This window comes from Phycomyces blakesleeanus (assembly GCF_001638985.1).
Source record: "Phycomyces blakesleeanus NRRL 1555(-) unplaced genomic scaffold PHYBLscaffold_18, whole genome shotgun sequence".
Taxonomy (NCBI): Eukaryota; Fungi; Mucoromycota; class Mucoromycetes; order Mucorales; family Phycomycetaceae; genus Phycomyces; species Phycomyces blakesleeanus.
The window spans coordinates 497,757-525,001 of NW_017265151.1; the positions used below are offsets into that span (position 1 = coordinate 497,757).

At 33.5% G+C, this 27,245-nt stretch overlaps 9 protein-coding genes and 1 non-coding gene across 10 annotated transcripts; 7 read left to right on the forward strand and 3 right to left on the reverse strand.

Annotated features, from left to right (window-relative positions):
- Window positions 1-71: 71 nt before the first annotated feature.
- PHYBLDRAFT_148437 (hypothetical protein) lies at window positions 72-1,058 on the reverse strand (the record flags this gene model as incomplete). The annotated part of the gene is made up of 3 exons (XM_018432086.1): window positions 72-402; window positions 523-763; window positions 824-1,058. 3 exons carry the CDS (start codon window positions 1,056-1,058, stop codon window positions 72-74), a joined length of 807 nt encoding a protein of 268 aa, XP_018288563.1.
- A 1,589-nt stretch (window positions 1,059-2,647) lies between these two features.
- PHYBLDRAFT_171274 (hypothetical protein) lies at window positions 2,648-4,586 on the forward strand (the record flags this gene model as incomplete). The annotated part of the gene is made up of 5 exons (XM_018436552.1): window positions 2,648-2,726; window positions 2,812-2,900; window positions 3,021-3,164; window positions 3,189-3,431; window positions 4,521-4,586. 5 exons carry the CDS (start codon window positions 2,648-2,650, stop codon window positions 4,584-4,586), a joined length of 621 nt encoding a protein of 206 aa, XP_018288564.1.
- A 30-nt stretch (window positions 4,587-4,616) lies between these two features.
- On the forward strand, window positions 4,617-4,688 carry PHYBLDRAFT_t191. Its single transcript has one exon. It is a non-coding gene; the product is annotated as a tRNA-Gln (tRNA).
- An 888-nt stretch (window positions 4,689-5,576) lies between these two features.
- On the forward strand, window positions 5,577-7,004 carry PHYBLDRAFT_148439 (hypothetical protein; the record flags this gene model as incomplete). Its single annotated transcript, XM_018432087.1, has 4 exons — window positions 5,577-5,811; window positions 5,866-6,112; window positions 6,233-6,512; window positions 6,576-7,004. The coding sequence occupies 4 exons, from the start codon at window positions 5,577-5,579 to the stop codon at window positions 7,002-7,004; spliced, it is 1,191 nt and encodes a 396-aa protein (XP_018288565.1).
- A 6,917-nt stretch (window positions 7,005-13,921) lies between these two features.
- PHYBLDRAFT_171276 (hypothetical protein) lies at window positions 13,922-15,474 on the reverse strand (the record flags this gene model as incomplete). Its single annotated transcript, XM_018436553.1, has 2 exons — window positions 13,922-13,960; window positions 14,272-15,474. The coding sequence occupies 2 exons, from the start codon at window positions 15,472-15,474 to the stop codon at window positions 13,922-13,924; spliced, it is 1,242 nt and encodes a 413-aa protein (XP_018288566.1).
- A 2,152-nt stretch (window positions 15,475-17,626) lies between these two features.
- Window positions 17,627-18,010, forward strand: PHYBLDRAFT_148442 (hypothetical protein; the record flags this gene model as incomplete). Its single annotated transcript, XM_018432088.1, has 1 exon — window positions 17,627-18,010. One exon carries the CDS (start codon window positions 17,627-17,629, stop codon window positions 18,008-18,010), a length of 384 nt encoding a protein of 127 aa, XP_018288567.1.
- Window positions 18,011-18,416: 406 nt separating this feature from the next.
- Window positions 18,417-19,843, forward strand: PHYBLDRAFT_68377 (hypothetical protein; the record flags this gene model as incomplete). The annotated part of the gene is made up of 3 exons (XM_018441939.1): window positions 18,417-18,490; window positions 19,068-19,191; window positions 19,460-19,843. 3 exons carry the CDS (start codon window positions 18,417-18,419, stop codon window positions 19,841-19,843), a joined length of 582 nt encoding a protein of 193 aa, XP_018288568.1.
- A 974-nt stretch (window positions 19,844-20,817) lies between these two features.
- PHYBLDRAFT_171278 (hypothetical protein) lies at window positions 20,818-23,088 on the reverse strand (the record flags this gene model as incomplete). Its single annotated transcript, XM_018436554.1, has 7 exons — window positions 20,818-20,886; window positions 21,424-21,495; window positions 22,044-22,117; window positions 22,182-22,218; window positions 22,314-22,381; window positions 22,564-22,629; window positions 23,082-23,088. The coding sequence occupies 7 exons, from the start codon at window positions 23,086-23,088 to the stop codon at window positions 20,818-20,820; spliced, it is 393 nt and encodes a 130-aa protein (XP_018288569.1).
- A 213-nt stretch (window positions 23,089-23,301) lies between these two features.
- PHYBLDRAFT_171279 (hypothetical protein) lies at window positions 23,302-23,813 on the forward strand (the record flags this gene model as incomplete). Its single annotated transcript, XM_018436555.1, has 2 exons — window positions 23,302-23,580; window positions 23,760-23,813. The coding sequence occupies 2 exons, from the start codon at window positions 23,302-23,304 to the stop codon at window positions 23,811-23,813; spliced, it is 333 nt and encodes a 110-aa protein (XP_018288570.1).
- A 333-nt stretch (window positions 23,814-24,146) lies between these two features.
- PHYBLDRAFT_171280 (hypothetical protein) lies at window positions 24,147-27,208 on the forward strand (the record flags this gene model as incomplete). Its single annotated transcript, XM_018436556.1, has 5 exons — window positions 24,147-24,288; window positions 24,358-24,441; window positions 24,522-24,638; window positions 24,702-25,010; window positions 25,803-27,208. The coding sequence occupies 5 exons, from the start codon at window positions 24,147-24,149 to the stop codon at window positions 27,206-27,208; spliced, it is 2,058 nt and encodes a 685-aa protein (XP_018288571.1).
- Between the last annotated feature and the right edge of the window lie 37 nt (window positions 27,209-27,245).

The window sequence follows — 27,245 nt, forward strand, 5'->3', positions numbered from 1 at the left end:
TTGATAATACCGCCTTTACTTCTATACTGCTCAGTTAGTCCTTTGTGTGTCCATATAGACTGGAAAACGTGTCAAGGTGCAACAAGTCTTTCTTCTAATCTTGTCAGGTCGTCTAGACAAACGACATGATCAGGAAAGTGGAGACCATTAGAGAGAGCAAGAGTTGGAAGTGTTTTTTTCTTAAGTGATGTTATACAGGTAGAACATAGTGGAATATTGTCTATAATATCTTCACCAACGAAAGTGCTTGGTATCTTATGATTGTCAATTGCCCAAAAGGTTTTTTCAACAATATCTTCTGAACAACCCCAATTGCCTGTAAGAGCGGTTCTTTTTACTGAAGATATATCTTTTTGAAAGAAAAGGCCTTCACAATATCCGCATATGCATGTAGGATCCTTTCTGATTATTGATTCATACTTTCTTTGTATACTACTCCAATTATTTGTGCCAACGTCATTCAGTCTATGCCTTCTTACTACTCACTCATTCTCTTCAACAGCTCTACTTTGTCTACTATACCTATACTCACGCATATATTCTGCTCGAGAATTATGGTTCTCCTCTTCTGTCTCTGCCGCTTCTGTCTCCACTACTTCTGTTCCCACTATTTCTGTTCCCACTACTTCTGCTTGAATTACTTGTGCTCTTACTACTTCTGCCTGAACTACTTCTATTTCAGCTGTAAGTGGGCATCTGCGTCGATACTCCCACATATAATCTGCACGAGAATTACTAATATTCTCTGCTTCTACTGTCTCAACTACTTTTATTTCAGTTATTTGTTGGTGCCTGCGTCAATATTCTCGCATATATTCTGCACGAGAAGTATTAATATTCTCCACTTCTACTGTTGGTATCACTTTCATCTCCACAGTTTGCAGGCAATTCTGCCAATACTCTCGCATATACTCTGCTTGAGACATTGAATTCCGTTGTTGTGTTTCTGTTTCTGATGTTTCTATTTGCAATGATTGCCAACAATTATGCTGGTATTCTCTCATGTATCTTTGTCTTCTTTCAGCCCTTTCTTCAGGGGTAACAGTGTGTCTAGGCATTTTGTACTTTATAATAATATAATATAAGAGTAAAAGTAAGAGTAAGAAGAAAGTATAATATGCTTAGTAAGCTATAAAGAAGAGTCAAGAGCGTCATGTGGTTAAAGTGTTTACATTTTTACTAGTAAAATTCTTACAAACTTTCACTGTTTAAAATTGTAACAAACTCCGCATATAAAATTGTTACAAAATCATTGTTTACATTATTATGGATTTCTCCATTTTTCTTAGGCTTTCTAACTCTGTAAACTCCATATAGAGCGCCAAAAAGAGGAAATTAAAACAAAATAATAAAATAAAAGAGAAGGGTCAATCTTCCATGAAGACTTGACAGAAAAATAAATAAAACAGAAGAAATTTCACAAAGAGAGATCAGAATAATAGGCAGTGTCTTGAAGAAAACTTTGTATTAGAAAAGTTTGGCAGCTGTCTATTAATTGATTTCAGAGAGATATTTATACTACTTTATATATAAAATATATAGCAAAAAGTAGGCTAAATAAAACTCAATGAGATAGTTGTGAATAAAATTAAAAAGAAGAATATATGAAGTTATAATACATAACTACAAGAAAAGAAAAATATCAGAAAGAAGTATGTTATAAATAAAGAAAAAAACTATTCAGTTAACAATTTTGGTATAGTAGTGTTTTAGAGAAAGTATCACATTTAGTGCGTAGAAATAAAAATAAAAAGAAAAGAGAGAAAACAATTTTGAGAAAAATAACGAAAAAAAGATTTTAATTTTCACAAAATTGGTTTTTGGAGAAAGGTGATTTTGTGAAAATGAAAGAAAAAAATTAAAATTAAAATTAAAATTCTGAAAAAAAATTAAAAAGGAGTTTTCAAAAAAAAATGTCTGAACTGAGTAGAATATAGTTTTTGGATTGAGACTGACAACATTACCACACGACGTGTCAAAATTGATGTGTGTAGTACTTTGTTATGTGTATGGTGTGTAAAAGAAAAGCAAGATGAGAGTAATAATAAGAATTGAATTCTGTAATGAGATAGGGTTATTTAAATTAGGGAACAATTGTATAAAAACATAAAATAAGTAAGAGAAACTACTTCTGGAAGGAAAAAATGGAAGGAATTTCAGAAAGAAAAAAATATTTAGAACTAGCAAAAGGAAATGAATAATGCTAATTTAAAATAAACTAAGTTAAAGATCTTTATTAGCATACTCTGTATATTACATGAAAATGCTAGAGTCAGTTTATTAAACAGATATATATTTTTTTGCTTTTAATATAGTAATAATGTAATAATAAAAGTATTAATTAGGTAGTCATTTGATCAAATCTTATAATTAAACTGAATCAAAAACATATAATAAACTGAGTTGATTCAATTCGTGGAGAAGTTATACAGTAATACAAATCATAAAAGATATCAAATTCAGTTTCTAAAATGATAAGCATTACACTGCTTATTATTACAGAACTGCTTAAATTTTTTCTTATGAAATATTGTTTTTACTGTATAGCATTTTAGTAATAAACATTTATAACAAATATAACTATCTAATATTATCTATTTTTTTATTTTTATACTTTTAATTCTTTCACTTTTATATAATCTTCAAAATGAATAACACCAACACCAACAACTATAATGAAAATAACAATCATGTTTACAATGATGATCATGAAGCAAATGTCAAGAGTGAGATTACAATCATACATAAAAAGCTTTACAAAACTTTCCAACATAGCTATGATTTTGAAATTAATGAATATACTCTGTTCAGAGCTTGAGATTTCTCACATGACACAAATGAGAGAACATGCTTTGTTTATGTTCACGCTTTTCTCTCAAGTTTATATTACAACAAAGCTGGTTAAGAGTTCTTGAGCCACAGACAAATTCTAGTACACTTGCTACTTGTGATCACTACTTCATTTCGTAGAACAATGTGGTATCCACAACAACTTGAATGGAGATATGAACCATTGGTAGACCTATCGTCACTCTTACCTTCACAATGGAACTGGTGTCAACAGCTTCCAGGCTCATTACAGAGTCAACAGAGAGACATTTAATATAATTGTAAATGTTCTCAAAGAAGACTCTGAGTATAAGACATCAGAAGAAAGAAACGAGGTTAGCCATTCTTTGTGAAAACAGGTTGCTGTTGTGCTTTGGCATCTCAGTAATATGCACTTTGGGTACAGAATGGCTTCAGAACTTCTCAGTGTCAGTCAAGAATCCTACAACTGGTTTACAAATGGATTTGTAAATAGTATCATCCAAAGCTTTATGAAGACCGCAATAAGATGGCCAAAAACACTTCAGGAAAGCCAGAAAATTATGGAGAGATTTGCAGTTCCTTCAGTCTGGTCAGAACATCAGTATTTGAACAACTATATTGTAAATGAGTATTGACTACTGCTGTAATTGAGAATAAGTCTGAAGGAAATAATATAAGGCCTCAGCTATTCCAGTCAAAGGTGTCTACCGATTACTTTATTATTTAACACACAGGTTTAGCATACATGATAGTGATTATATTTCATATGATGATATCATCATAATATGAGATACATCAGTGGATTATTATAAGCATAATTATAACTCATAAACACATTTACTTTCAATGTTAATACTTCATTGGGACTACACACATTTATATAATTAATCATACATTAATTATCCTAAGATCACGTTGCTCTGATTAAGACTCAGATAGAATCGATTACCTGACCCCAGTCATATAATTTTCCCAATCCAAAAGAATATAAATAGCAGTAGTAGTTCAGTGTAGAAACCTGGTTAAACTTTGATATAAAATCCTTTCTCAATAAACAAAACCTACACAAGTTCTCACGAATCTTCATTCCTAATCTCAAATTTTCAATTCTTCCTCTTAAAAACTTCTTCAACTTCAACCATCACAACAAAGAAAAAAATAGTATTATTGATCAATCTCAATAGACTTGACTTAATGTACTTGGATAATCAAACAAGTAAAATATCAATAGCGTTAAATATTAAGAGAATTTGTTGTTAGAAAATAAAACAAAGAAAAATCAATGTTTATTAAATACAAGTATTATAATATTTATAGCTTTGCAATTGACTTGTTGAATAATTAAATAAATAAAATTATTGAAAAATATAATAAAAATTTATATAATTAACAATCTATTAAATGCGATTTGTTCTTTACTATTATTAAGTGCAAATAAAATAAAATAATTTTTAAGTCATAAACATGAAGATAATTATACTTGCAAAGAAAATATAATAAAAATAATATTAATTCTAAGTTGATATGTTCAGTTAAATATAATGAGAAAATAAGATAAGATGTATGATTACATAAAGTTATTTTTGACAGGATGATATCTTTTCGTTATACTTATTGCTGTTTTGCTATACAAATACAAAAATTGCTTTCTATCCAGCCTCAGCTGCCATCAGAAAATAAAAAAAAATAATAGAATATAATTTATCTAGAATTACAAAGAATTCTGCAACATCACCGCACTGCTGGACAAAGGAGATTCTGTTTACCGTGGATAATTAAACACATTTTATATTAAAAATAATTGTGGTTTCGTGATGTAATGGTTAGCATCTGAGATTCTGATTCTCATTATCCGAGTTCAAATCTCGGCGAGACCTTTTTTGCTTCAAACAACAGTTGTTGTGTGTCGCTCCTGATCTGGGTTAATCTTCCTTTTACTGGTTTTATTCATTCAATTGGCACCCATTTCCATCTAATTAGCTGTCAGAGTTGATATCGGCAATCAAAATCAGAATGCACAAGCAACCAATAATGATTGGCTTTTAGGGTAAAAGATCTTGTCATTGCCAATTGTTCTTTTGTATATGCTTTAGATGTTTAAAATAGTGAATATACTTGTAGAAGATATTACTGCACTATGGGAAAAAGTGGTCTTTTTGGTGGTATTTTAGATGGTATTTTAGGAGGTGATTTTGGTAAAACCAGCAAAAATAACACTTCTCTTTTTAGAAATATATTTAAATCTCCATTGACTGATGGATGTTAGATTCTCTTTACAACCCGACACTGGAAAAATAAAAAAAATACTATAGCTTTAAGTAACGCAAAAGATAGTGGAAATGTCAGGGTTTTTTTTCAGCTCAGCCGTTTTTTTTATTTAAGTTGGGGGTGTATTTTTGACGTATTCTATTGGTTTAGATAGACAATAAAAAATTCATATTTTTTTGGCTTGCTATAAAATCACATCAAATAAAGTATTTATAGTACTTGTTTCTTTTTTGGCGTTCTATATGGAGTTTACGGAGTTAGAAAGCCTAAGAAAAAGGGGGAAATCCATAACAATGTAAACAATGATTTTGTAACAATTTTATATGCGGAGTTTGTTATAATTTTAAGCAGTGAAAGTTTGTAAGAATTTTACTAGTAAAAATGTAAACACTTTAACCACGTGACGCTTTTGATTCTTCTTTATAGCTTACTAAGCATATTATACTTTCTTCTTACTCTTACTTTTACTCTTATATTATATTATTATAAAGTACAAAATGCCTAGACACACTGTTACCTCTGAAGAAAGGGCTGAAAGAAGACAAAGATACAAGAGAGAATACCAGCATAATTGTTGGCAATCATTGCAAATAGAAACATCAGAAACAGAAACACAACAACGGAATTCAATGTCTCAAGCAGAGTATATGCGAGAGTATTGGCAGAATTGCCTGCAAACTGTGGAGATGAAAGTGATACCAACAGTAGAAGTAGAGAATATTAATACTTCTCGTGCAGAATATATGCGAGAATATTGACGCAGGCACCAACAAATAACTGAAATAGAAGTAGTTGAGACAGTAGAAGCAGAGAATATTAGTAATTCTCGTGCAGAGTATATGTGGGAGTATCGACGCAGATGCCCACTTACAGCTGAAATAGAAGTAGTTCAGGCAGAAGTAGTAAGAGCACAAGTAATTCAAGCAGAAGTAGTGGGAACAGAAATAGTGGGAACAGAAGTAGTGGAGACAGAAGCGGCAGAGACAGAAGAGGAGAACCATAATTCTCGAGCAGAATATATGCGTGAGTATAGGTATAGTAGACAAAGTAGAGCTGTTGAAGAGAATGAGTGAGTAGTAAGAAGGCATAGACTGAATGACGTTGGCACAAATAATTGGAGTAGTATACAAAGAAAGTATGAATCAATAATCAGAAAGGATCCTACATGCATATGCGGATATTGTGAAGGCCTTTTCTTTCAAAAAGATATATCTTCAGTAAAAAGAACCGCTCTTACAGGCAATTGGGGTTGTTCAGAAGATATTGTTGAAAAAACCTTTTGGGCAATTGACAATCATAAGATACCAAGCACTTTCGTTGGTGAAGATATTATAGACAATATTCCACTATGTTCTACCTGTATAACATCACTTAAGAAAAAAACACTTCCAACTCTTGCTCTCTCTAATGGTCTCCACTTTCCTGATCATGTCGTTTGTCTAGACGACCTGACAAGATTAGAAGAAAGACTTGTTGCACCTTGACACGTTTTCCAGTCTATATGGACACACAAAGGACTAACTGAGCAGTATAGAAGTAAAGGCGGTATTATCAACGTACCTGTTAATGTTGATACAATGGTTTCATTACTTCCTTGTAATCTTGACGACTCAAATACAATTCACTTGAGTTTAGCTCGTAGGATGCGTTATATCAAAGACTATATCAGAGGAAATTTAAGTCCTGCTAAAGTTTGGAGAGCAGCACTATTTCTACAGTCAACAACACTCTATCAAGAGTATAATATCTCCTTGAGTGATAATTGGGTACAAGAGGTTGCCAATAATGATACTGAAAACGTAGAAGAGGTTGATAGGGTTGAAGACTTTGAAGGAAATGAAGAAAGTAGTACCGAACACGAATCAATAAACTCTAGTGAGCAGGAAACGGCTATAGTTTCAGATCATGAAGCTCTCAGACTTTAGCCTGGAGATGGAAGAATCCCTTTGTCTATTTTGACTGATAAAGACAGTGACTTTTAGGCTTTTTCTCAAATCTTCTGTGACCAGCAATTATCTACTGATACTCTGACTTACTCTTTCCTGACAAAGTCCATTGCAAGGAGATTTGATTGTAGAACAGCACAAAGAGTAGAGTATATACTGTATATGGACAGAAAAAATCAAATAATCAGAATGTACCATAACCTAAATACAGTTCTCTGGAAGAAAACAAAACTCTTCAACAATGTACCATACATTGCATCCGACCTCTTAAATAATGACAGTATTGATGGATTACTCAGTAAAGACCAGGCTTATAAGACATTTAGTGGTATCCGTTGTACTGCAGAATATTAGAAAAATGAGAAGAAAAATCTTTTGGCAATAGTTAGACAATTTGGTATCCCAACAATTTTTGTAACTTTATCTGCAGTAGAAGCAAGTTGGCCTGAGCTATTATGCATTTTAAAACTTGTAACTGATAGAGTTGCTATTACAGAAGATCAGACAAAGCAAATGACATATGATGAAAAAGCCAAACTGATTCAGCAAGACCCAATAACATGTGCACAATACTTTGACTACCGATTTAGACAGCTGAAGAAAACATGGAAAGCACCATATGGGCCTTTTGGAAATCATTCCATTAATGAATATTACTTCCAAATAGAATTCCAGCATAGAGGCTCACCTCATGTTCATATGCTTGTATGGCTTAAGGGCGCTCCCAAGTACGAACCTGACCAATGGACAAACGAATCTGTTCATAAGGATATGAAAAGAAAAATCTGTAAATTTGTTGATAGTATGATTACTTGTAAGAGACAATGGGGTGAAATACCGCATCATCAACAGGAATATTGCTGTAACGAGAACACCTGGAAAGAATTGCTGAAAAGGCAATGTCATATGCACACATTTACTTGCCAAAGAAAAAGAAACAATATTACAATTTGCAGATTTAATATTCCATTTTATTCTATGGACAAAACTTGGATATTATGCCCAATAACTGAAAACGAAGGTCTATCAGAAACTATGATTACTAAATTAAAGCAAAATATGACTCGCATCAAAGGATATCTCCAAGAACATTATGAAGCTCTTCAAACGTCAGCCATGAGTTTTGATGATTTCTTAATAGCTGTTGATATCACATCTATTGATGAATACATACTGTCTATTTGCAACACTCTTAAAATGAACAAAATCATGATAAAACGACAACCGAATGAAGTCATGATAAATAATTATAACAAAAAAAATTTCAGTATGTTCAGATCAAATATGGATATTCAATTCATTCTCGATCCATATGCTTGCTGCGCATATGTAGTTGACTATATAAACAAGGCTGATAGAGGCTTAAGTAAGACGCTTGAAGAAATTTACAATAAGCACAAAGATGACAGTAGCTCAACATCTTTTAATATGATGAGGTCACTTGCTGCAACCTATTACAATGCTAGTGAGATATCTGCTCAAGAAGCAGTATACAACTTACTACGAATTCGAATGTCAGAAGCGAGCACAGCTACAGTATTTATACCAACAAGCAGACCAGAAAACTGACTTCACATATTAAAGAAGCAATCCAAACTTGTAGCAATGGATCCCAATTCTACCAGGATTAATTAAGCATTACATTTGTAGGCCCCAAGATTTGAAGAATTTGACCTTGGCACAGTTTGCTGCTTATTTTGAGTTTTCAAAAAAGCAACCATCAAGAAATACTACAACTAATTATATTGATCACAATGACATAAATGATGATACTTATTATGAGCTCATAGAAGACCAAGAAGATCATATTCAACAGAATAATAACAAAAACACGCTTTATGGAGAGCCAGGCCAAGTGTATTGTCTTTTAGAAAACCAAGACTACATTAAAAAAAGAACTAAGCCGCATGTCCTACGTTACTACAACTTTAATATTGATCAAGATGCTGACGAGTACTTTCGTTGCTTATTGATGCTGTTCAAAAGTTGGAGAAATGAAGAAGAAGACCTTTTAAGTATCAACTGCAAGGAAGTTTTTCTAGAGAATTCTGAGACTATTCTGCTAGCAAAAAAAGAATTTTGTCAGGTTGATGATGATGTACTAGAAGGTTATTTTGAAACGGCTTCACTTGAACATAGTAACATGGATACAGAAAGAGAAGATGAACCCATTGGAAACACAGATACCCTGGCCCCACCTATTGCTGAAAACGATTTCAGACGTTACACGCTAGATATTGATGACAATGAAGAAGGAGAGTATCACAGAACAACAGATTTAACAATCGAATTAAATTCAAATGGAGCTACACAGAACAATCGATTAACCTACCTTGAAAAAATCAATATTCCAAAGTGGTTAAATAATACTGAATATCAAGAGCTTTTATCAATGCTGAACTTGCAGCAGAGACAATACTTGTACCATGTTACTGATCATATTCGTAACAGCAACAGCTCTATATCTGATCAACAACATACACCATTTTATTATTTTGTAACAGGAGGATCCGGCACTGGAAAAAGTCTATTGATAAAAGCACTTTATCAAAGTCTTGTCCATGAGTTTGACAAAACAAGAGAAAGAGATATGAGCACACCATCCATACTTCTTTGTGCTCCAACGGGAAAGGCTGCTTTCAACATATCTGCTCAAACTTTGCACAATGCCTTCCATCTTCCTGTCACACAACGTGGAAGAGAAGGTCTTTCCTCACTCTCATCTGACGTCACCCATTCAATGGGTGTTGCACTTGCAGACCTGAAAGTGGTTATTATTGACAAAATCAGTATGGTAGGAGAGACACTATTTGGATAGGTTGATCAAAGACTTTGAGATATTTTTGATAGATCAGTTCCTTTTGGTGGAAAATCAGTTATTGTATTTGGTGACTTCCTACAACTTCCACCAGTTGGGGACACACCACTTTACAGCACCAGCCATGCAAGAGATACAAATCCATTTGTATCCTTATTTGGGTACAAGATCTGGGATTTGTTTAAAGTTCATAAATTAACGGAGATAATGCAACAAAGAGACGATGTTCCATTTGCAGTAGCCTTAAACAACATGACAATTGGGTCAATGACTGAAGGCGATATTCATATCCTCCAAAGTCGAGTGGCTTCAATAACTCCTGAAGATGCAATGGAAATTAGTACTGGCAGAAGAACATTACCTTCAAGCCTTGTAGCTCAAGAAAACAATTTATCTGAAAGCAATAACCAAAAGCCGATATATCTGTTTATCACAAATGCATACGTTCAGCAAACAAACCAGCACATACTTACCAGCTTGAATACTGAAGGTGCAATCTCCAAATACTTTGACCGAGTAACTGGACATTGCAGGGATAGCACTGCTATTCAAAGACTCATACATTCTGCTAATGATCATGCAAAGCAATCCGATGTTCAGGGTCTGATAAAAACGCTTTTGCTAAAAATAAGTGGAAAATATATGATGACTGCAAACCTAGATACAGCAGATGGACTTGTCAATGGTGCAACTGGAATCTTGAAGAGGATTGATTATGGCCAAAATATTGTACCAGACAGCACTGCCTCTGAAACATCTACTTCTACAGTTTTAAGAAAGCCATTAAGATTGTGGATTAGGTTTGATGATGAAAGAAGTGGGAAGCAGTTGAGGAGACAGCAACAAAGAATTCGATGTAGTCTTGGGATTTCAGACGATCTGACAATGATAGAACCACACTGTAACATAATTTGCAGAAATATCAAAAGTCAGATACATCTAACCCGTACACAATTCCCAGTTGTTCCAGCTGAAGCACTCACTGTACACAAGTCACAGGGAGGCACATATAAATCAGTTGTTGTATTTGACCATGGATCACACAGAATGTCTCGATCACTCCTATATGTTGCATGTTCTAGAGCTACTTCTGCAGAAGGTTTAAAGTTAATATGCAAGGGTAACAGATTTGTTCTGCTCAGACCAATAGCAGAAGATCGAAACAATCAATTGAAAAATGAGCTAATTAGACAGCAGACAATACAGTTGGGATTATCATTTAGCCAACTACAAAAGCAAGAAACAAGTGATTATATACAGCTAATTTCACATAATGTGCAAAGCTTGAGGGCACATATAAACCAGATAACCAGCGATCAAGTATACTTAACATATGATATTATTCTTTGCAATGAAACTTGGACACTGCCTAATAATGAAGAATATGATATTCCAAACTTCACCATGATATCTCGCATAGATAGCCATTCAACCAATGCACGAGTTTCTGGTTCTTGCTGCTATATTTGTAGCTCTCTTTTACCTAGTACGAACAACTCAAACGACGATTCTTTGGTTTATACAACCAGTTCCAGAATGTTCATTGATGAAGCAGGTGGATCAACAAGCATATCATTATTTATATTAAGCAGCAACTTATATTGCAGCATATATATATCCCCACTATGCCAACTAAATACCTTGATGGAAGCACTAGAATTTGTTGTTAGTCATACGTATATGCATATAACCATTGCTGGTGACTTTAATGTTGATTTCACGAAAGAATCGATCAAGAAAACGACATTACTTCAATTTATGAATAACAGAAATATGACTACTACGCTCCCTAACACTATTCAATCAACAACAAGCCAGAATACTCTCATTGACAACATCTTTTCAACTATGCCAGTGCTGGATTCAGGAAGATACATATCTTTGACCAGTTACCATTCTCCTTTGTGGGCAAAATTTATGTAAATTATGCTAATTATTTTATACTATTCTTTATGCTTTTATTTTTTACTTATTTACGTAATTATATTTACAAGCCTACTTCTCTATGTTTTCTGTTCTCTATGCTTCATGTTTTTTTATACAAATAAAACCAAAATAAAGTCACACAAGAAAAAAGAGAAAACCGAGTATATCGGAATATAGAACGCCTTACTTGATATAGACTTTGGTCTAAGCCGAGATGATTTTTTTTATTCATCTCTTAGTAAATTTACCATAGTAAATTTCTCTTTAGTTAAATTATTTACTTTAGTAAACATTTTTCTTTCCGTAGTTAACTCTTTAGAATTAGTATTATTTACTTCTCTTCTTTTAGTTTAACTATTTTTCTAATCATTCAAATTATTTATATTCTTATCTTAGTGTTAGTTTTTCTTTTAATTTCTTTAACTAGTCTATTTGGTAATAAAGAGACTATTTTCTTATCCCCAATTTATTTAATATCGAACACAATTCTTCAATTACTCTTTTTAATTCCTCTTCTTAAATACATTTATCTTTTCTTGTACATCTCATACATACAACCAAATACTACGCACAACAATTTTATCAGATTGTGCTAAACATTCAAAACAATGACCCAGTAATATAAAAACAGGTAAAAAAGTATACTTGATAATAAATGCTACAAAAAATATCCTATAATAATATTTAAAATATCTCTAATAGCAGACTTAAATATAATATAATGAGGTAGACTGGTTGTTCCCATTGGGACAGCTTAAAAAGCAATAACTATTCTATGAAAAGAATGAAAACCCCGTTTGTATAAGTTTATTTCAATATTTTATTCTTGTAAAGATTTTGTATTAAAGAAAAAATCGAAAATGATTTATACAAAAATTGAAAACTTTGATTAAAGCAAAATGGCAATAATAGTACTCTCGTGGTGTAATTTCTTTCTTTTTATAATTTATATATACTTATCTTCTAATATCTATGATAGCACTTCTTCCTAAAGTCTCTTATATGCTTTCTATACCATTATCAATTTTAGATAATCACTATCTATTTATACTATCTGTTTATTCTGTTGATTTATACTATCCGTTTATGTTACCTGTTTATGTTTCCTGTTTTTTCTATCCATTTATTCTATCTGTTTATTCTATTCATTTATTTTACTCGTTTATTTTATCTACTTGTCTAAATTTTTGAAAGCCTTTCAAATTTCTATAGTTGTCTTGATAGCAAGAAGTTTTCTTGTATAAATTCAATTGCTATATGGTGAGTTATTTAATCTCTAAATTTATTCACTTGTCTCTATTGTTTACTTTAATTGGGCATACAATTACAATTGTGAATTATATGTGTTAAATTCAGATATTCCCTTCATATTTAAATATTTACTTGTCTCTATTATTAATTTCAATTGGGCACACAATTATGATTGTAGATTACATATATGAGAATAATTTATATACTGGTTTTATCCATTCAATTGGCGCCCATTTCTATCTAATTAGCATCCGTTTCCATCTAATTAGAACCCATTGACATCTGATTGGCTTCCATAGAAATTGAACTTGCGTCCATTGCCAACTGAATTTGCTCCCATTGCCATCTGAATTTGCTCCCCCCCTTTTACTATTGGCGGAAGGGTACATGGCACTCAATTTTTTTATCCTTACGCCTTACAATTTTTTTTATATAACCGTAGTATTTTTTTTTGTAAACGTTGTATTTTTTTTATATAACCGTAGTATTTTTTTTTGTAAACGTCGTACTTTTTTTTTGTAAACGTCGTATTTTTTTTTGTAAACGTCGAATTTTTTTTATATAACCGTAGTATTTTTTTTTGTAAACGTCGTATTTTTTTGGCATAAAACATGGATATTTTTATTAGGCATAATTAGTTGATAGAGAAATAGAACACATAATAAGAAGTAAGATATAATGAAATACAAAGTAATAAAAAAAGAAAAGCATAAAGCAGTAAAATAAATAAAAAAAGAGGGACATAAAGTGGTAAAAAAAATAAGAAAAAGAGGGACATAAAGTGGTAAAAAAAAATAAGAAAAAGAGGGATATAAAGTAGTAAAAAAAAAATAAGAAAAAGAGGGACATAAAGTAGTAAAAAATAAAAATAAAATAAAAAAAGACATAGAGTGTAAAGAGCTTAAATAGACATAAAAGACATACTTAAAGCTTTCGCTCTCTGTTCAAACAGCGAGGAAAGAATGAAATGGCATGGTTAATCCAACCCAAACAGTCCGAAAGGGTGACAGTCTTAGCTGATTCTGTAATCCTTAAGATGAGCCCGTCTGACTCTGTAATCTCTTCTCTGCGGACACCAAACTTGATCTTGGACCACATTTCCTCAATTGGATTCAGGAAAGGTGAATACACAGGAAGATATGCACACTTGTACCCACGGGAAGAAATAAAGTCTTTCACCTCATCGGCCTTATGGATAGGAGCGTTATCCATGATGAGATAACGTCCTTGCATACCCTGGCTGTCCAGAACGTCCATTGTATGACTAAGAAAGTCGAGGTAGTGCTGGGTTCTGGTGCCAATTCGACCGTTCACCTCAACGTTGGTGTAGATGTCCAACTTTCTCTTCTTCTTGGTTGCAACTGCAGTGGGTTTCTTCAACGAGAGGCTGACGATCCCTCTCTCGCACATTGCACCAAGGATGGTGATGGACACACCTCTCTGCGTCGGGACAGTTGTCTTTGCTGGGGTGCCACTGACGGAACGGCCAAAAGTTCTCTTGATGCGCATGTTGAAGCCTGCTTCATCGATGAACACACAGTTCGACAGATAGTTGAAATCCGCAAGTTGTTGCCACTCCAAAATGCGGTCTCGTCTCATCTCAATTGTGTTGGCGTCGTCTCTCTTCTCAGGCAGCTTCTCCAACTTCTTCATCGTCAGGGCACACTTCTTCACCAAGTGCTTCTGGATTGCTGATTTGGTAATCTGCAGCCCAGAGAACTCTTCCATGACAGCTATCCTTGCTTGTTCCAAGGTAGCATCTGGTTTATTTTCGAAAAACTTCAAAAAAGCAGAGTGCGCCTGGAACAACTTTTGGTTGCCATGTTTTCGTTCTTTAGGCGCAGAAACCTCCTCAACCTCCATCGTCTCCAGCCCATTGGACTCATCAGTCTCCACTGTGGCAGCATCAAAATCGGCCTGGATCTTCTCTCTGGCCAGCCTGACATAGTTCTGGGCAGTCCGGACATTGATCCCCGTTTCCCTGGCAGCGGCAGCAGCAGTCTGGTTTTCCGAGAAAACCAAGGAGAAGAGCTTGTTCACCTGGTTTTGGTTGTACTTTCGGTACGAACCTCGACCTATGCTTTCTGCAGTGGGAACAGAATCAGGATCGACCTTCTCCGGCAGATTCGTCTTCGGCTTCTGTGCAACAATTGTCTTGGTTGTGGCCTCGTTGACTTCGGTTGGCAGGAAACTTTTGAGACTGAGGAGGTTTGTGACTGCTGGGTTTCCAGCCGAGGTACGGGTCCATTCCATATCGGCATGGTTGACAAAGACATCTGTCACAGATCGGAGTACAACTTCTCCATGCATTTCGTCGACAATCTCTTGGTTGAAATCGCACAAGGGGTCGAAAGCAATTCCAGAAAACTGGGTTTGGTCTGCAGAACCGCTGTGACTGACCATTTCACAGTGCTTGTCCATAACAAATTCGAGGGAGTTGTTGGAAGTAGGCATTTTTTTTTGAAAATAAAAAGGGTGTTAAAATCGAGGAAGAAAGATAACTGAGAAACTTTTATTAAGACACTGGGGTATATATACCAAAAAAAAATATATTTTAATAACTTAAACGTTTCTACCAAGGTATAGTCTTGTCCTGTTGTCTTAATATATTTGGATAAAGAACGTGTTGAAGAATAATGAATGTTTACATATTAAGCTTCTTCACACTTTTAAGAACATTTATTTTATTAGCCGATTTACAGTGCTACCAGAGCCTTTATGGTGTCCTGTCCTCTGTCTCGAAGGAAGGGGTGGGATTTCTCCTCATGGGTTTGCCCAACCAAAAAAAAAATAAAAAAAATAAAAAAAAAAAAAATAAAAAAAAAAGAAAGTTTTTTTTTGTATAGAGCCAAGGAAAAGCTCGAAATTCAGTTATTGAGATTTTCAGTTTTTCAGAAATTTCTGCGGTTAGATACCATTTTATTTTCAGTTATTAAGATTTTCAGTTTTTCAGTTATTGAGACTTTCATTTTTTCAGTTATTGAGACTTTCAGTTTTTCAGTTTTTCAGTTTTTCAGAAATTTCTTGCAGTAAGATATCATTTTATTTTCAGTTATTGAGACTTTCAGTTTTTCAGAAATTATTTGCGAAAAAATGGTTATGTATATTATAAAAATTTATGAATAAAAATGCTAGTTATACTATTTGGAGAATTATTTTTAAAATTGCTATTACATTTTTCTTTTTTTTATTTCTCTTTTTTTTTCTTTTTTTTATTTCTATTTTTTTTATTTCTTTTTTTTTTATTTCTTTTTTTTTCTTTTTTTTTATTTCTTTTTTTTATTTTTTTTTTAATTTTTTTTTTATTTCTTTTTTTTTTTATTTTTTTATTTTTTTTTTATTTCTTTTTTTTATTTTTTTTATTTTTTCATCTCTTTTTTTTTTCATCTCTTTTTTTATTTCTTTTTTTTGTCATGAGCTTGTGCTATTTTTTGTTACTGTTTTTGTGTGTGTAATATTTGGGTTTTTTTTAGTATTTTGTATCATGAGGGTTTCCAAAATTGAGATCGGGTAGTATTGTGAGCAAAGCATAATTCTTGGACCGCTTTCAGTTGTTTAACAGATTGTTGGACATTTACTTGTTTCGAGTGCAGATTACAAAGAGTTGTTGAGTTTGATATTAAGAAGATCAGGATTCTGACATTGTAAAATGGTTGGAGCAGGTGCTGAATAAATATAGCATTTTTGGATTCTTTTTTGTAATGGTATTAGATGCTTGTGTAGGACCAGGTTCATAAGAAATACAATTGCTGTGGTAGTCAATCAGATTACTGGATATTTGAGATAAAAATTGGCAAGTTTTTGTGTGGTCGGTAGAGTGAATTCTACTGTTGGATTTCGAAAAAGTATAGTCGGTGGAATGCACTTAAAAGCATTATGAATATGTGTAGACTGGTTCCTATCGTACAGGTAGATGTTTGATCTTGTAGTTTCTTTGTAGGTGGAGGGTTGAATCGTCACGTTTTCTTTTCAGATTTATAGCTTTTGTTCAAAATACTATAGATTATTTAGAGATTAATATCAATGACTCCGAGGTATAGGCTTTATTTACATACAGAAACATAATGTGATCTGGAAATAATAAAAAAATCCATGAGGTGTAGAGCTTTAGGCAGTGTTTTCATTGTCAGAGTAATATTTAGTTGTTGAAGTGAGCATGAGAATGAGATTCATTGCTGATTTAAGAAGAGAAATAAACAGTTTTGGTATATAAACACCAAATGGAAAGAGAGAGAATTATGATATCTCTTTTAAAAAAGAATGTTTATAATAAATTTATGGCTGCGGGTAATATATTGTCCTATTTATTTTTTATCTCCTTGAGTTCAATTTGTACTACTTTATTTAGTGGACCTTGGAATATTATTTTTTGATATAAAAAGCTGAAAATATAATGACTAATACTATTTAACAACAACTCAATCTTCTTTACATCTATTCTTGCTGCTTCAACTTGTGTTCTGATTTTTATCTTGCATCTTAAGTAATTACTATTTAATTATAACTGCTATGTGCTAGATATAACTATATTTATATAAAATATGTCACTTTAACATATCTTCCTATTTCTTTATTTTTTCACCTTTTATTATCAGAAAACCCTACAATGTTACACGAAAAACTTGAAGAATATAACAGTGCCTTTGAAAAAATCATGGAAGAGCTTGAAGAGCCTGAAATGCCAGAAGATCCAAAAAGTTCTGCCCTGTCAACAACAGACGAAACCCCCAAAAAAAGTAGAGGGCAATATCAAAAGCCTATGGATAAAGATATAAAAAAGCTTGTTTATCTCTACTTCATAAGGGGATTAACTATCGAAAAAGCCAGCAAGATAGTAAATATGAAACAAACAACTGCTGGTGGCTATATTTTGAAGTGGAGAAAGTCTCCAGTTGTTTTTTTCATTAAAAACAACAAGGAGGCTACAAGTGACGAAAAAATGAATCTTTTATTCGAAACTTACTCTGCAATAAAGAAAGCATACAAATAATATCATTGTATTTTCAATTTTAACATAATTATTATAATGAGATACTTGCTTTATTATCTTATAACTGCAGTAAGGTATTTAACTTTAACAAAGTAATCTGGAGAAAAGTTTGCATATTCTGTTAGTTCTCTCTATAGATATTTTCTATGACGTATCTTTGTAGAAAGATCTACATATATTGAAGTGCTATTACATTAGGCGTTTGGCACTTATATAAAAAAATATGGCAGTTATATAAAAAAAATACGACGTTTACAAAAAAAAATACTACGGTTATATAAAAAAAATACAATGTTTACAAAAAAAAATACTACGGTTATATAAAAAAAATTGTAAGGCGTAAGGATAAAAAAATTGAGTGCCATGTACCCTTCCGCCAATAGTAAAAGGGGGGGAGCAAATTCAGATGGCAATGGGAGCAAATTCAGTTGGCAATGGATGCAAATTCAATTTCTATGGAAACCAATCAGATGTCAATAGGTTCTAATTAGATGGAAATAGATGCAAATTAGATGGAAATGGGCGCCAATTGAATGGATAAAACCAGTATTATCAATATTTTTATATTTTTACAATCAATTTTTTTTAAAACATTTAACAAATATCAAATCTGACCCCCCAAAAAAATACATGTAACATGCAAAACCAATTTTTTGGTGATGTTGTATATGTTTTCAGTGATGTTGTATATATTTTCAGTGACATTGTGTACATTTTCAGTTTTGATTTTCTAGCTTGTCTTGCTAGCATAAATCTAGCTTATCTGTACTGTTCTTCTAAAATTATTAATCATATTAGTGATTTAATTAATAAAAATCTAATTGATTTTAAAGTTTTCCTCTATTTTTTTACAAACACATGCTCTTATACATCTGTATATTGATAATTTTTTTAAAAATAACTCTCATACAATGCCTTCTATAATCTCCATCAATGCTTGCCAATGTGAATCAAAAACGTATTGCAGAATGTTTCATTGTAATTGTCCTCTCAAGATAAGGACTCTATTTAGCAAAATTTGTTTTTTTTGCGCAAGTTGTAGATCAACTAATTATAGGCAATCTACTTATACTGTTTGTCTCAAAAATTACAACAACATCATATTTGTTGATGTAAGTTATCAACAACCAATAGAAATTAACAGCATATCTTCTGATGTAGAAATTATTCAAGAAGCTGCAGTAAGAAGCGGAGATAATTGTCCAAGATATGGGTCAAGCACTCATTATCATGCAACAAATATGCAATGCTCATTTTATGTTCCAAGAAAAAATCCAACCCAAGCTGCTCAAGCATTCTCACAGTATAAAGTTGCCTGTACCATTCTTTTTTCTATTGAAAGTGTGATTGGTTCTAACATCTATCAAATTGAGAGCCCAAACTATTATCAGCATGTCTTTCTATCTAGAGAAAACAGATGTCTCTTTTGTAATGCACATATGTGCATAGATTAGCATCTTTAAGCAACTAGTGAACAAAATCCCCAGTTTGGACTGTTGTTTAAATGAAAAAACTATTATTTCTTTACGTATTGCATCTCTAAAGAAACTATTAGACTTTGTAACAAATCATAATATTTCAGATTGCCAGGCCACAAACTTCCATAAAAATATCAGAGCCTTTAAAAGTGCATTTGCATTTGCTTCAATTAAGACAGACATGGATGAAAGACTTGCAAGTAAAACAGATGATGTCTTCACATTCCATATAAATAATATCATATATCATAATATTGTTGCATTTCAATCTCAATATTCAAGAGCTGCTGGATTCTCACAGATTTATTTCTGTAACACAAATAAGCGACTTACTAGAAGAACAACACTTTTCTAGACTGAATAAAGCAACTATTAAAAAAATTCAGAATATAATAAATACTTGCAATCTATATGCTTGCACACTTATATCAGTAGCTGCAAAATTCTGTAATTAATCTTTTGTATCTCTTTAAGTAATTATTACAGCAGCCAGAGATATAGATCAATGTTATGACATCTAAAGTTCTCCAGAAGCTACAACAATAGTAATTGAGAGAAGTGTCAATAGAACTGCAGCATTCCATAATATTGTCATAAATAAGCAAATTCCAAAACACTAATCAATTAACTCAATGCATTCTACATATGCTTTTTTACACTATGTGCTCATGTTCCCATTTCGTGATGATGGCTAGAATGAAAACTTAACATGTACTTCTATAAAAACTGCTTTAATTTGCCAGAACCATCAAAACTGCCAAATAGTTCATGTCACACTTCGAGAGCACTACTCTTATCTTATAATGATTCATGATAGGACTTATCTTCACTAGTATGGCAGATTATTTGAGTAATACTTGGTAAATAGTTATGTTTAAATTGAGACAAGTTGCATTTTGTACATTGGACTTAATCAAGATAACCTTCTAACGGAGCTTTACAAAGAGATATCAGACAATGCAGATGATTTATATCAAATTAAAAAAGCAACAATTCTTCTATCATCTTTTACTGGCGGCCCACAATGTATGAAACAGATACTACAAGATGGATTGGCTTTGATTTGCACTCATGAAGTACCAACTCTTTTTATAATATTTACATGCGATTAAAAATAGTCAGAAATTGTTCAAGAGCTCAATAATCAAAAAGTATAAGATTATTCAGACCTTTGTGTTCATATATTAAATATGAAAATCAAAGAATTCATCAAGCATATAAAAGATAGTAAATGCTTTAGTAAAGTATCATCTTATATTATAACAATGGTATTCCAAAAGAGAGACCTTTCACACACATATACTTTTTATTCTTGAGAAGAGAGAGCATTCACAAACATCCAAAGATTTTGATATCTTTATCTGTGCTGATATACTTAACCCTCAAGTACATCTTCAGCTATATAATATTGTTGTAAACTCAATAATACATGATCTATATACAAGAAAGAACCCAAATGTAGCCTGTATAACAGATTTTAAGTGTAGTAAGAGTTAGCAAAAAGAATTTGTACATGAGACACATGTGATCAAAAGTGGCTATCCCATGTACCACAGACAAAACAATTGCTAACTCTTTACTCTCAATGGTGGCAGATTCATTATAAAAAATGCACATATAGTATCTCACAGCCTGAATATGTCTCTCAAATATGTCATTCATATTAATATTGAGATTTGCTCAACTAGTTATACAATAAAATATCTCTCTAAATACATTACAAAAGGCTTTGATAGAGTTCAGCTTGAAATTAGATATCAAAATACAGAAAATATAACAAATGCATAAACATCAACAAGGGCACACTGGAAAAAAGTAGAAAAATACTGACGTGTATATATGGGCAAACGGTACTGGAATAACGTGATATATCATAGTTGATATTTTTTTCCACTAGGTTTTAAGGTCATCTAGCACTGTATGTGCGAGACTTACAAACACTACAGTATATGTAGATGGGGGGTTCCGCAAGTAAGGTTTGGTAGCACTTTTGATATACTCGTTATGCTTAATAAATAAATAAAAATATTTAAAACTACGGATTTATCTCGGTATTCTTGACACAGAACAGGAAAGGTCAAAGACGGATTACATCATGTATATTGCTCCAATGGTTTATCTGTACTACACCTCACCTTTACTGACCACCTTTACTGACCACCTATACTGACAGTTCTTTAAAACCTCCAATCATCAACAGCATAAAAACACGTCTTTAAAATTATGGACCAGTAATATGTTCTTTATTTATTTGGTTTCCCGTTCTTGTTAGGTTGGTAATAGTTTATGCTTTTATTTTTATTGGAAAGAATAGAATGTTTCTAGGTTTCAAATCTAATAAAGCTATTCTATATTCTCGGCTACTTCTTGCTCGGCAAGCTTGTTATATTTGGGATGAAAAATTTTCTACAAAAAACAAATACCTGAAGAAAATGAGGTGCTCGTTACCTTTTTTTAGGGGTAAGAGCAGTACTCTTTGAGAATAGATAAAACATTAGTGATGGGAGTGCGTGCGTGTTTTATACTGCAAATTTTATGGACTAATTAATACTTACATTGGAAGTACCCAGTACAAATAGACAAAGAAATAAAACATTTACAGTAAAGCACGGGATTATGATTTCTTTGACTATAAAACGATAGGAAAGAATTAATTTTTGTGAATTGCGTGATAGAATAATTGATTTACATACCAAAGGCAAAGGATTTCTTTGCAGACCAAGATATTATCTGTAAAGTGGTAATATCGTCTCTAGTAGAGAATATACATTAATATACAGTATAAATAATATTATTGTATTTATAGAAGTAAATAAAAGGCTTACCATGGCAATGACGGTAGCATGGGATGGAAGTTCTTGAGGAATGGCACGTTCGTAAGAGGGATGTTCATCTATAATAGAAATTATATTCAGTTAGATAAATATTAAAAAGAAATAGATTAAAATAAAATAGAATATTACCGTGTCAATATCCGTGTTTGATTGTAGAGAGTATTTTTGGCGATGTGGCCTATATTAAAGAAAGAAAAAAGTCAGAATGATTGTATGGAATGATGGCATAAAGTATATTTACTAACCCTGGCTAATCCGGATGACTGTTGTGAAGATGGCGCATCAGAATGAGACAAAGAGTGAGTTTCTATGACATTAAAATATATTGTTATTTTTTAGTTATACATAAAGAAGTATATATTTCTTTTAAAACAAAGAAAGTGCCTTACCATAAAACCTTGCGAGTGTAAAGAGTGAAGAGAGAGAAACAGATAGAATACCTATGACAGACAAAAAAATTAATTCTTTTGTTCTTTGTAAAGAAGTATTTTGAACCAAAAACAATCTTACCAGAAAAATTTGCAAATATAACAAGAATTGAAAAGAGAGAGAAAAGAGGGAAATAACAAAAAACGAATAAAAAAAGTAAAAAAAAAAATCTTAAAAAAAAAAGAAAAAAGTGTGTTTAAAACAAAAGACTAAAATGATTTCATCAAGTCCCAAAGCAATATGAAAACCGATTTACATCCCAGTCATTACAAGAAGTATTAATAGAGATTCGTATATCAAATATATTTTGAATATATATAATAATCATACCTTTCATATAATACACTTTCCCTTGCTCTTACTCTCTTGCTACTTACTACACTTATACTCCCAAATCAATACACTTGTTCTAACAATTCAAGTATGTAAACTTGATACGATTTATTTTTAATTAAATTTACATAAATTTAATTGTAGAATGACAGCAATAATAATAATATAATCTGAAAATAATTATTATAACCTTTCATTTTATTATATTCTGTAGACAATGACTAACACAAGACGTGAACGTGCAATTGCCCTTCGTCCTGTTGAGATTACCAATCAGCAGCTTATGGAAATACTTTCTACTGTGAGAGCTGATATGTCTACCGTAAAAGGACAGATTGGCAATGTTGAGCAAACTCTGACCAACATGAATGGCAGAATTGGCGTTCTTGCCACCACCAGCACCGACACCATCAGTGCCATAGATAGTTTGGCCAGAACTCCCCTTGCTGCTCCTGTGAGAGCCGAACTCACTGTTGCTGCACACTGGAAAAATAGGGTAATTTCATCTATGGCGTAGGGTACTATTATTTGTGGAGTGGTAGCTTAAATTTCCATCACTTTTGTCTTTTTATTTTCGACGGCGATGATAATGCTCGGTCTGTTTTATTGGATAAAAAAACGAGTTTACTCTTTTTTGTAAAAAATGTCTGCGAGATTTCTTTTTGGGACTTGTAGCCATGTCGCAGAGTCAATAGTTGTAGGAAACTTAAGCCAAATGATATCTTTTGAGTGAGATAATAAAGCTTTTTATTGTTGTAATATTTATTTATAAGTATGATGAGGTTAATGGTCGTGATATTACTACAAATATTTTTGTTGTATATGCTCTACAGCCAATAAAATGTACATGACGACATGTTTTAACAAAAGCGTGTATTATTGTATTTTAGAATGAGGCAATCAATTACTGTTTAGAGAACTGCCCATTTTAATAACCGGAATAAACTATGTCATTTTGGAAGCTGGTATAATTTGGAAAGATATATATTAAATTGTGTTCCTGAACAATTTTCTATTCTTGTCAATTCTAAAGACTTAAAAAATAAAACACACGCACACAATATGTCAAACAACAACAACAATTCAGAATGCAAGTGCTCTAAATGCTCTTCCAATAGCATGGGATTTGTTTTGGTGTCTACCCAAACACTCAGAAGACATGCACAACAGGATATCGTGAGACAATATCAGTCAGGATCTTCTTGTAAGTTCAAATTTAAGAAAATTATTATTGAGACAATTTTAATTAAATATTTATTTTCATATAATATAGCCTCAGTTATAGAAGTAATGTCGAATGACAATGACATGGAGATTGACTTTGAAGACAATGTTGATGCCGAAGATCAAGTTGAAGGTATGCATAGTATTTTTATTAAAGTTTTATAATCATTTATAATATCTAATAATTTGATTCTTTTTTACCTAACAAAACAGCCGAAGACTTACCTCTTTTTGGCATTGATTCCTTGTTTGATTCTGAAAGCGAAGATGAGGGTGTCATTGAAGCAACCATTTTGGATATTTCTGACGATGAATCTGATGATGTTAGAGGTTAGTACAAAAAGCACATATAAATCAATAAAGTCAACAAGTATTGATTTTTTTTTCAAATAGAACACTTTTCTTCATCCAATATGCCAGTCGATCCTACTCATGCTTTCATTGCTTCTTTTGCTGCCTTCTTCATATCCAAATATGTTGTCAATTCTGGTGGTGCTGTTCTGTTAAAGTTTCTTAACGAAGTATTGGCACACTTTGGACAGTCTTTCCGTCTTCCCCTCAGTATGAGTGGTGTCAACTCTATGACCGGTCTCAGCGACGTGACTCGAGGTGTCCAGCGGTTTGTTGCATGTGGCGATTGTAACAAAGTATATGAAGAGTCCGATGTTGTTCCAGAGTGCTGTAATTTCGAGAGACTCTCTGGTAGAGAATGTGGAAACGCTCTTTTCTTTGCAACATCAAGAGCCTTGACTATCCCCAAAAAGATCTACATGTATAACTCCATAATCAAAACATTGTCTATCCTTTTTTGCCACCCTGGATTCGAAGACACCATCAACCATTGGAGAATCAGAGTGCAAGTTCCAGGCATGATGTTTGACATTTACGACAGTACGAAGTGGAACAGTCTGAAGGATAGCAATGGTTTACCGTTTGTGAATCATGAGCGCTCCATAATGCTTACCATGAACATCGATTGGTTTCAACCTTTCGATGGGGTCACTTACTCCTGTGGTGCGATATACCTTTGCATCAACAACTTGCCAAGATCGGAATGGTACAAGAAGGAGAATGTTGTTCTCGTTGGTCTCATGCCAGGGCCCAAGGAAGCAAAGACAAGTGAGATCAATCACTACCTCCGTCCCCTTGTTGCGGAACTCAACCAGTTGTATGGCGGTGTGGTGATGCCTACCGTACAGTGCCCATCTGGTGCTCTTGTCCGTGCTGCCCTTCTTCTTGTTGCCTGCGACATTCCTGCTGCCCGTAAGACTTGTGGGTTCACCTCTCATTCAAGCACATGTGCATGCAATAAGTGCAACCGACAGTTCCCTCGCCTTCCAGACTCCAATGCTGTGGACTACTCTGGGTTCGTGTTTTCTGAGTGGGTGCCTCGCACTGATGCCGAAAACCGCCGTGATGCTGAGTTGTGGAGAATGGCCAGCAGTGATGCACAGAGAAAGAGATTGGAGAGGGAAAATGGTGTCCGATAGTCAGAATTGCATGACCTGGTTTACTTTAACCTCGTGGAGTGCACTGTCATCGATCCGATGCACAACCTGTACCTCGGAACAGCAAAGAGGATAATGGAGAAATGGAGATCTTCAGGTCTCATCACAGATGCACACTTGGCCGAAATGCAGTTGGATGCTGACAAGCTTGTACTGCCAGAGGACTACACGCCATTAGGGACAAAGATCGGGCGTGGCTTCCCATTCATGAAGGCCGACGAGTGGAAGTCTTGGTGCTTGGTGTACTCTCCTGTTCTCCTGCGTGATCGTCTACCTGAAGCTCATCTCGGTAACTGGACAACGTTTGTCAATGCATGCCAGTACCTCTCAATGCCAAGCATATTCATGGCTCACCTTGATGAAGCCCATCAATCTTTGGAGGCTTTCTGCAGAGAGTGCAAGAAGTTGTATAAAGCCCCATTCCTTTCGCCAAACATGCATCTCCATCTTCATCTGCGAGAGACTGTACTGAACTTTGGCCCGGTTTATGGCTATTGGCTTTTTAGTTTCGAAAGATGCAATGGTATCTTGAAAAACTATGCGACAAATAGAAAAGACGGGTTTGAGGGAACCTATATGAAGAAGTATCTTGAAGAAGCATACCAGGGAGATCTTATTCGCCAAACTTTGCCAATAATTCGACCTGAGCATTCGGCGATCATCCTTGAGCTCACTGCATCCACTGCCAATTCCATAACCACTTCCACTTCCACTGCCAATTCCATAACCACTTCCACTTCCACTGCCACCTCAATCCAATTCGATATCAATGCTTTTCTTGATTCTCCTGAGATCAACTTTGATATCGTCAAGGGAAACGAGCCTTTGCCCCCTTCCGCACTTCCTTTAGCTCTAAAGGGGGAGATTTCCATGGATGAATCCGAGTATGAGCATTTGTTGGAATACTATCGCGAGACATACGATGATCAAACTCTTGTTCATTATCGTCAGGCTGGTCATTCCGATAATTTTGTTAACAATCGGATACAGAAGTTTGAATCAATCAATCTTCTTGGGCAAATCTACAAGAGCAAAACGAAGAATCAGCGTGGGTCGTTCATGCAAGCCTTGTTTGAGACAAGTGATGGTAGAAGTACCAAGCCATACGCGGGCCAAATTCAGTACCTCTTTGTCAATACTGCTGTAAACTCGTTTGCTGGTCATGCGAGCCAGCATGTATTTGCATATGTACAATGGTACAAGGAAGTTTTACTTCAGCCCAGAGCAGGAGAAGGAGTTGAGGTGAATGAGGTGGGGTTCGAAGATGACAGCATGAACAGCATTCTCCCAGTGCATAGAATCTGCTATCCAGTTGCAGTAGGCGAGCACCTTGGTCTAGAAGGCGAAGTTCAGATGTGTGTAGTTCCTTTGCCACGAAAAATATATATTTAGATTCAAATACAAAAATAAAACACGTATAAAAAAGAAA